This window comes from Macrobrachium rosenbergii, chromosome 54 (genome assembly GCF_040412425.1).
Source record: "Macrobrachium rosenbergii isolate ZJJX-2024 chromosome 54, ASM4041242v1, whole genome shotgun sequence".
Classification (NCBI taxonomy): domain Eukaryota; kingdom Metazoa; phylum Arthropoda; class Malacostraca; order Decapoda; family Palaemonidae; genus Macrobrachium; species Macrobrachium rosenbergii.
In genome coordinates, this window is record NC_089794.1 from 56,976,271 (window position 1) to 56,986,326 (window position 10,056).

The window sequence follows — 10,056 nt, forward strand, 5'->3', positions numbered from 1 at the left end:
ATCTCGTTTCATACAGGGGTACACGGTATAACTGTTGGAGTGCCTGGAGTTTTTGTACCTTATGAGGGAATGGATAAAAGTAGAGTGGATGATGGTAATGCATCGGGTGTACAGGTACATGAGAATTTGTGGGTGGATTCTGAACATGTTCTATGGATAGGAAGTGTTATAAGGGAATTTTGTCGGATGATGTGGTTCTAGGTCCTGGTATGGTTTCTATGGTGAAAGTTCGAGTGAAAGATGAGCATAAAACCCGGGCAGGTGTGTGTGGAAAAGTGCAGCAAAAAGCTGAAGGGGGTGGTGTGTATGGTTTCAATAAGCAATGTATCGAGTTCAGGGGATACTTGGGTGGAATTGCTAAGCTATAATGATTCAGTTCAGAACTATCAAAAGGGTACTCAAGCAGTCGATTTTGTTGACTGGGTTGATGAAGATAATTCAGTTGCTATTGTCGGGGACATGTGTGAATTTTCAGAAGTAGATTTACAAGATGAGAGGCCGGTTTTTAAGGATCATTTAGCCAATGTTGATTTCTAAGAAGATATTGAGGGTGTGGAAGAGTTTCTCACTGAGTTTACAGACATAATAACATTTAAAGCAGATAAGTAAAGGTTAACAAATGTGTTAGAACACAAGGTTCTTTAACCCTCCAGTGGTGAGGTGGGGTATCCCATACCCCAGGTGATGTTTGTATATGTGTATCTTACGCCTGGCAGCAGTGATAGTGCTATCCATCCATGTAATTTCTCAGCACACTCCACTGAGCTAATGCACAACTCCACTCAGTTACTTGCTGACCAGTGAGGAGTGTAGACACATGTTATTTGTGTCTGGGGTATAGCAGACCCCACCACACCATTCACTATGCCATTTATTGCAGGTATATTATTCTTATTATTGTTTATTTTACTTATTTATCAATATATCTGAAAGGTTGATTATTTCTCACATAAAACTGTATATTATTGTCAATTGATCAAACATTTTTTTTTGTTAGTCTATGGTTTTGAGTGACATAAAAAGTGAGAAAATTATGTTCTTTCATTTCAGATTCACAATGGACTACGAAAGACAAATGGAAAAATTGAGAGAAATGGTTGAGAGAGAGCTAGATTTAGAAGATACAGGATTATTTCTTGATGAAGAACCAGATGAAGAGGAATCTGAAGAGGAAGAAGAGGGAGTGGCTCAGGAAGAAGCAGTAGATGAAGAAGAAATAACAGATGAAGAGGGAAGAGCTGAAGCAGATGATGTGTTGCAGATTTCACCTGATGAAGATACAGATGAGTCTAATGATGAAGATCAGCAGCAGCCAACCAGGTATACAGAAAAACAGTTTATTGGCAAAAACAAAACTCTCTGGAAAGAAGTTCCTCCACACCGTCAACGGCGTACACGTGCACATAACATATACCAGGGTTCACCAGGACCGAAAGGAGCAGCAAGACATGCGCATGCTGTAAAGGACTGCTGGTCTTTGTTTGTCACACAAGAACTTCTGAATGAATTAGTAGCTTGCACTAATATATACATTGACAGTAAACAAGGAAAATATAAAGATCAGTCAAAAGAGAAACGTACTGATGAAAGGGAGATGAAAGCTGCAATAGGACTGATTTATCTGTTAGGAGTTTTTAGAGCTAACCAATGAATATTGAAGATGCTTGGTCAACCGATGGTACAGGAATTGAGATTTTTCCGACAACTATGTCTCTGCAGCGATTTCGTTTCCTGCTGAGGTCTATGAGGTTTGATGACATCATCACTCGGGCTGAAAGAAGGCTAGAAGATAAGATTGCAGCTTTTAGGAAGTTCTTTGAGAAATTTGTTGATAATTGTATCTCCAATTATAATATCTCAGAGTATGCGACAGTAGATGAAATGTTGGCTGCCTTTAGAGGAAAGTGTCCATTTAGGGTGTACATGCCAAGCAAGCCAGCAAAATATGGCATAAAAATATTTATTTTGGCAGATGCTAAAACTTTCTATGTGTCACGTATGGAGGTCTACTTGGGGAAGCAACCAGAAGGCCCTTTTGTAATAGATAATTCAGAGCAGCAGTGGTAAAACAGTTGGTGTCTCATATAAATGGGTCTGGAAGAAATATTAGCGATGGATAATTGGTTTACCAGTTACGGACTTGCAGTTGATCTCGTGAAGAATTATAGATTAACATTAGTTGGCACTCTGAGGAAGAATAAGGCAGAACTTCCCCTCAGTTTATTGCCACAAGAGGCAGAACTGAATACACAAGCTTGTTTGGTTTCCAGAAGGATGTTACACTGACCTCATATGTTCCCAAGAAAGGTAAAAATGTTGTCCTACTGAGCACTATGCATCATGATGCTGCAATTGATGAAAGCACAAAAGAAAAAGGAAGCCAGAGATTATAACCTTTTATAACAGTACTAAAGGAGGGTAGATACTGTGGATCAGTTGTGTTCCATCTACAATGTTTCCAGAAATACTGACGTTGGCCAGTTACAGTTTTCTACACCATACTCAATGTTGCAGGAATAAATGCATACAATATATTCATGGCTAACTCTCAAACAGCTATCAGGTGCCGAAAGTTTCTGAAGGAATTGGGACTCAAGTTGGTGGAGGACCACATTCAGCATCGTAAGACAAACCCACATTTGAGGAAAGACTTGAAAAGGAAGATCCAACATTTCTCGGCATCTAAGGAATTACCTCCAAAACATCATCGTGAAGACTTCATTCAAAGATGCTCATTGTGCCCAAGGTCAAAAGATCGTAAGACAAGAAATTGCTGCCAGAAGTGTTATAAGCCTATCTGCTTGGAACATGCTATACACATTTGTGTTGACTGCTCTGCTCAGAGTGATGAGGATGATAGTGTAAACAATGAGGATGAGTAAACAGTAAATAGGAAACAAGCACTCCCCCCCCAAAAAAAAAAAGTTTTATTTTGTGTGACCTTCGTTTTCAAAGAATACTTGTTTGCTTTTGTTTTCATGGCAATGAATACATTAAAATATGTTGGTTTGTGTTATAAATGCATGGAAATACATTTATTAGAGCTGTAGAGTTACTGAATTATAACATGCTTCTCTGTGAGATTATCTTTAATTGTAATAAAAATTCATTACAATGTTATGTAACTAGCACTAATCATTATTGTGTTTTATGACTGAATTTAATAAAAAGCAAAATGTATTAAATCATATTCACTTAATTTAAAACATTAAAAAAGTTTAATCTGTGAAATACATTTATATTTGAGATGAGTAAATACATGGCAAAAGAAAATTGTAGGATAACTTTTATGCAAGCACATTTTCTACTTATGTTCTAATAAAATACATTGTACAAGGTGTTGTTCTTGAATAAATATAACAGAATATATTTTTTTGTTAAATTTACTACCTCAGAACACACATAAAGTAATAAAAAGTAATAAAAATGGCTAAAACTTTGAGTGGGGTTCACCATACCCCACCGCACCAACCGGTGAAAAATACTGGAACCGCACTACTGGAGGTTAAGAGGATAAGAGTAAGCCTATTTTTATTTTTGTCCCTTCATATAGGATTCCTTTTAAGATTAGAGAACGGGCAGAGAAAGAGGTTAATAAGTGGGAGGAGGAAGGCATTGTTAGGCCCAGTTCCTTGCCTTTTAATTTTCCGTTGTTAGCAGTGCCTAAGAAGGATAGTTCAGTCTGGGTTTGTGCAGACTTTAGGAAGTTGACCCGAGTTCGAATCTTCAGCCGGCCAATGAAGAATTAGAGGAATTTATTTCTGGTGATAGAAATTCATTTCTCGTATAATGTGGTTCAGATTCCACAGTAAGCTGTAGGTATCGTTGCTAGGTAACCATTTGGTTCTTAGCCACGTTAAATAAGTCTGATCATTCGGGCCATCCCTAGGAGAGCTGTTAATCAGTTCAGTGGTCTGGTTAAACTAAGCTATACTTAACTTTAAATGAGAAAACCATTCCTGACGGTTTCCCTGTGGCGTGTTTGCCAGATTTATTTGTTGAGATTGGGGAGAAGAATATTTATTCTTCTATTGATCTGATGCAGGGGTACTTGCAAGTACCGCTAAGTGAGGAGAGTCACAAGAATACAGCGATTTCTTTGCCAAAGGGACACTATGAGTTCACACGGAAGCCGTTTAATTTATCAGGTAGTCCTAAGACATTTACGAGGCCAGTAATACAGTTTTGCACGACTTGTTAGGGAATTCCATTTTTGTATATATGGATGACATCTTAGTTGCCACTGACTCTGCAATGGAACATTTAGAGGTTCTTAGAGAAGTTTTTAGGAGGCTTAGGTTAGAGGGGTTGAAGATAAAATTAGCTAAGTGTAATTTTCTGAAGAAGCAGATCGTATATTTGGGCCATGTCATTTCTAAAGAGGGGGTTTTAGTGAATGAGGATAAAGTTAGGGCAATTGCAGATTGTCCTACTCCCAAGAATAAGAAACAGATTAGGTCTTTCGTAGGCATGGCTAGGTTTCTCGTAGATTTGTAAAGTTTTTCTTTTTCAGAGTCTCCATTGACAGATGTCCTGAGGGATAATGTGCATTTTGTAGGGGGTGATGGACAGCAGTCAGCCTTTCAGAATATTGAGGATGCTTTAGTTAATCTCCCAGTGTTGAAGTTTCCTGATTTTGAGTGTCCTTTCACTTTGGTGACAGATGCTGGTCACGATGGCAGACGAGTTTGCCTTATGCAGAAGTTCGGTGGAAGGCTCCATCCGATTGCATTTTACAATAGGAAGTTTAAGACAAGAGGTAGTAATGGACGGCTATGGTGGTTAGTGGACAAGGAGGCCTTTGCCGTAGTGTCTAGTTTGGTTCCTTTTAAGATGTTATTGATGGGCAATCAAGTAGAGGTTCTTACAGATCATAAGCCATTGTTGGATCTTTTCAATAAGCTGGATCTTTCCCTTAAAAGAGCTAGGTAATATTTGACAATCAGGGATTTTGATGCCAAGCTTAGGTATACAGAGGGTAGACATGATGTTGTAGCGGACGCCCTTAGTAGAAGTTTTTCTGATTCAGATGGTTCTCACACATGTTATGTATCTGGAGATTGCATAGACTGGGATATTAGTATAGTAAAATCTAAACAGGATGAGGATGAGATTTTGGCAGATGCAAAAGCGTTTCTTAGAGGGGAATTAGTTAGGAAGCGTTATAAGTTGCCTTTTGTGGGTCTTGAATTAGAGGGTTATTTATTAATTAGGAAGATTAGATACAGACTGGGAAACAGTGAGGATAAGGATGATATGAAGCAAATAGTTGTCCCTAGGAGTTTAGTACCTACTGTACTGGATATTGATCTTTGTAGGTCTGGCAGTCCTTAATTGGGTATTGAGAAGACCTATCAGAATATACAGGGGCAATTCTTTTGGAAGAATATGCTCACATCAGTGGAAGACTTAGTGAGAAGTTGTTCAGTTTGCAATGTATGTAGGCCATGGGTCGTTTCTTGTAAATTGGGTTCATTTACTATTCCAAGTACACCGTTTTCTAGGGTCCATATGGGCCTACTATCCAATTTCTGTGAATCTGGTTACAACCAAAAGCACCTGTTGGTGGTTTTGGACGAATTAACTAGGTTTGTAGATATTTTTCCTTTGAAGCATAAAACAGCAGAGGAGGTGGCAGTCACATTCTTTAGTGGATATATTTGTTGTTATGGGGTTCCTGAGGTGCTGATTACAAATAATGGGAGAGAATTTGTGAACAAGACACTTGGGAAAGTCACTATTATTCCCTATAGACCAGAAGTTAATAGACTATGTGAACGGGCAAATAGGAAGGTAATGGAGGCTCTTAGAATTACCGTAGGGCGTAATGATGAAAATTGGGATCGATATATTCCACAGGTTCAGCATAGCATGAATTCTATGGTTAGTGATACCATTTGAATGTCTCCCAATGAAGCGCTGTTTAGCTACCCAACCTAGGGCACGTTCGATTTATTACCTATTCCATTGAGTGATGATACAGTCAAATCGCTGATTACTACTGCTAAGGAGAGATATGTATGTCTTGCTAAGAATCTTGAATTGAAAACTCAGGATATGGTTGACGGGAGCAGTTCAAAGCCAGATAGGGTTAAAGTTGCTGTGAGAGATAGGATTTTTGTGAAAATAAATGTAAGAAACCAGTTGAATTATAAAGTAGGTCCTAAATTTTAGGGTCCTTTTTGGGTTTTAGAAGTAAAGAAGGGGAATAGAGTTGTTGTTCAGGATGAAAATATGGGAGTGTCTCTGTTGACACTGACTTCTAAAATTAAAAAGACAGGTTAATGGGAATCTTGTGGGTTAATTCCTGTGATATACTGTTGTGTGTGATGATTTTTTTTTCTCTTTTGTTTTTCTTAATGGATTTTAAAGTTGTGTGGTTTGCATTTTTTTTTTTTTTTACTGGGGAGGACGTTTGTCCGTAGAGTTATACAAATCTTTAATAGTTGGAGTTCAGTTTTTTTTACTGTTGTTTTTTTTTTCTATGTAAGTGCAACAGTTCAGAGTAGTTTTTGTTTTGTGTTGCAATAATATCTGAGAGGGGAAAACTTAGTAAAATTTGGCACAAAATACTGTAGAGTTTTATAGATACATGGGTTTTTCGTCTTTGTTTGTTTGTTTTTTCTTGTTTCATGAACTTATCTGGGCTAATTCTGTAGTGAGGTTAGGCCCAGGTGTTATTATAGAAGAAGACTATGATGTGTGGTTGTTGCCTGATGCAGTAAATTTGAGTCTAGAATTTGAGGATATAGGTTTGGCAAGGGATGGGCTTGAAGCATCCCAGAATAAAGCTCATTTACTTTGGAATTTATTGGGTGAGATGAATACCAGACGAAATCTGTCTGATCCGTTGTAGGGTTGGTTAACTGAACTTAATGCTACAGCTGTTAGGGTCCAGGATAGGATTAACAAGACTTTAACATGGCTTCCAAATTTAGGTTCTTCCACTTCTCAGGTCTCTTCTAGAAGGAGTAAGAGGGCTGCACTATTGTTAATTGGAGCCGTTATGGTCACAGGAACGCTTGCTAGTATTTCAATTGTTAATCTGGTGAATATTGAACGGGTATTGGCAGAATTAGCTAGCTAAGGTAAAACTTTGATGACTTTACAAGATAGTAACGAGAAATTACAAGAGGGCTTTGAGACATTAAGGACATCTTTAAATTTGTTATTGGTTTTAGTTGATAGGATGGGGGGACACTTAGATGTTATGATAGTTTTGTCTTCTTGTCAAACTACCTTGTTGAATATTGAGAAAGAAATGGAATCTGTATTATCAGAAATTCAAATACAGGTTAAGGCAGTGGTTGCCGCTTCTAAGGGGCAAATTTTTGGAGATATTTTACCTCTCGGGTCTTTAGAATCGACTTTGATGAATGCAGCAGGTAATTTTTACTAGGGAGAATTTGTATCATTATTATGGGATTTTAAAAGTGAAAGTGTCTGATAGGGGGTTGCTTGTGGAAATCCCAGTTAGCAACTTGAAATTATTTCATAGTTCTGTCATACAACCTTTTCCTAGTGGTTTTAATGGTTCAGTAATTGTGTGGGATAGTGAGGAGACTATGTGCCTTTCAGGGGACCAGTTTCAATCCTCGCCCATTAACTATAAGTCAGGATGTGTTTTAGTTCATGATAGCTATATTTGTGAAAGTAGTATCTTTATGTTTATAAACATTTACTGGTTAGGATGTAAGAAGATGTTAGTGCATAACCAGACTACTTCTGACTGTGACTTTCAAACATTCCAACATGAGTACAATGTGGCCTCTACAAAGACTCAACGCGGTGTTCTACAAAATGTGAGATGTCCATCCAGTGCTATAATTCACTGGATACATTCCTTCTTCTAGGATCCCGCCTCTTCGATGTGACATGTAGACTGGTCACGCCGGAGTTTCAAGTCTTGGGCAAGAGTGTCTTCAACTCAACTACTCACATCTTCATGCAGCATCTTTGTTCTGGTGCCGCCTTGAAGGAGAGTGATTGCCACAACTTGTTTTTTTTTTTTCGAGATCTTATAACTTATAGGTTGTGGCATGAGCTCATTCCGTAGTGAGGTTAGGCCCAGGTGTTATTATTTCCCTAAACTGAGATGTGTGATTGTCGTCTGATGTCATAACTTTGAGTATAGAGTTTGAGGATATAGGTTCAGCAACATAGGATGAGCTTGAAGATCCCAGAATAAAGCTCAGTTATTTAGTGAATTTATCTGGTAAGATGAATACCAGACGAAATAACTGTCTGTTCTACTTGCAGGGTTGATTTTCCAACTTAATGTCTACAACATTAGGGTCCAGGATTGATTAACAAGACTTTAACATGGCTTCCAAATTTATTTCCACTTCTCAGGTCTCTCTGGAAGAAGGAGTAAAAGGGCTGCACTATTGTTAATTGGAGCTGTTATGGTCACAGGAACGCTTGCTAGTATAGCAATTGCTAGTTAGGTGAAAAGTGAACAAGTATCAGCAGAATTAGCTAGCAAAGGTAAAACTTTGATGACTTTACGAGATAGTAATGAGAAATTATGAGAGGGTTTTGGGACATTAGGGACATCTTTAAATGGGTTATTGGTCATTGTTGATAGGATAGTTTTGTGTTCTTGTTAAACTACCTTGTTGAATATTAAGAAAGAAGTTTAATCTGTATTATCAGAGATTCAAATACAGGTTAAGGCAGTGGTTGCTACTTCTAAGGGGCAAATTTTTGGAGATATTTTACCTCTCGTCATTAGAATAACTTTGATGAATATCAAATATCTGTATTGTCAATTTTAAATTTTAATCACTGCGGAGAATTTGTATTGTTCTTATGGGATTTTAAAAGTGAAAGTGTCTGATAGGGGATTGCTTGTGGAAATCCCAGTTAGTAATTTGTAATTATTTCATAGTTCTACCATACAACCTTTTCCTAGTGCTTTTAATGGTTCAGTAATAGTATGGGATAGTGAGCAGACTATGTACCTTTTGGGGTACCAGTTTCAATCCTCGCCTGTTAACTATAAGTCAGGGTGTGTTTCGGTTCGTGATAGATACATTTGTGACAGTAGTACCTTTATGCTCATTAACGTTGACTGGTTAGGATGTGAGAAGATGTCAGTACATAACCAGATGCCTTCTGATTGTGACTTTCAAACGTTCCAACATGAGTACGAGGTGGCCTCTATGAAGATTTTTAATGCAGTGTTCTGCAAAATGTGAGATGTCCATCTGGTACCATAATTCATAAGATATGTTCCATCTTTGAGGATCCTGCCCCTTCGATGTGGCATGTAGACTGGTCAAGCTGAGGTTTTGAGTCCCGGGTAAGAGTGTCTTCAACTCTACTACTTGTATCTTCATGCGGCATCTTCATGGGGAACATCAAGTTGTTCCGGTGCCGCCTTTAAGGGGAGTGATTGCCACAGTTCCATCACTTCCTCCAATGCCGGGAGACGAACATTTCCCCATGATGAATCAGTACCTCCTCATCGCTACTTTATGAGTGATCCGGGAATTTGTTGTCATACTCTTTGTGAAGTGGGTTATTTCTCGTGTACGAAAACATGTGTGAGTAAGCCCTCACCTAAAGATCAGCCTGCAAGGGGTGTGGCTGCCCTTTGAGTGCATGAATCTGACTATGGGAAACTTTTGTTTACAGACACGAGGTTGTGAAGAGACTAAGTCTGGCCGGAGGCAGAATGGAGCTAGCAGGAGGCAGAATAGAGCCGGCCAGGCAGATTAAGAGACAGACCATCTGGCATGATCACCTCGATCTTGAGTCATAAAACAATGCACACACATAGGGAAATGACACCAACCCCATCTACCTGTGGGTGACCTCCTATTCCCTGACCGAAATCATATAAGGGCCTCACCGAAGGAACTAGTGAGAGAGACATTGCTGAACGTGAGCAAAACACATCTCCCCCTTCCATTCCCACCTGCTTCAGAGAGGCATACCCTACCACATGGTCCTACCTTGTAAGGACCTTTAGCATTCTTACCAGTGAAGCCCTTAGCCCTCCTTTACCACCATTACCCTCGCTGAAGCCACCTCTTCTACAAGGTAAAGTGA

The 10,056-nt window shown here is 38.8% G+C and overlaps 1 protein-coding gene across 1 annotated transcript; it reads left to right on the forward strand.

Annotated features, from left to right (window-relative positions):
- The first annotated feature begins 1,707 nt into the window (after positions 1-1,707).
- On the forward strand, positions 1,708-9,766 carry LOC136834693 (uncharacterized). The gene is made up of 4 exons (XM_067097278.1): positions 1,708-1,996; positions 2,515-2,757; positions 4,514-4,928; positions 9,640-9,766. The coding sequence occupies exons 1-4, from the start codon at positions 1,708-1,710 to the stop codon at positions 9,764-9,766; spliced, it is 1,074 nt and encodes a 357-aa protein (XP_066953379.1).
- Positions 9,767-10,056: the final 290 nt, after the last annotated feature.

What these genes read in the sequence shown, in the direction of transcription:
- LOC136834693 (XM_067097278.1), top strand. Translation starts at nt 1,708, where the DNA reads ATGTCTCTGCAGCGATTTCGTTTCCTGCTGAGGTCTATGAGGTTTGAT. An exon ending in TAAAACTTTCTATGTGTCAC is followed by an intron (nt 1,997 to 2,514) that starts GTATGGAGGTCT and finishes TCAATGTTGCAG; the next exon opens with GAATAAATGCATACAATATA. An exon ending in CTTTCCCTTAAAAGAGCTAG is followed by an intron (nt 4,929 to 9,639) that starts GTAATATTTGAC and finishes TTTTGTTTACAG; the next exon opens with ACACGAGGTTGTGAAGAGAC.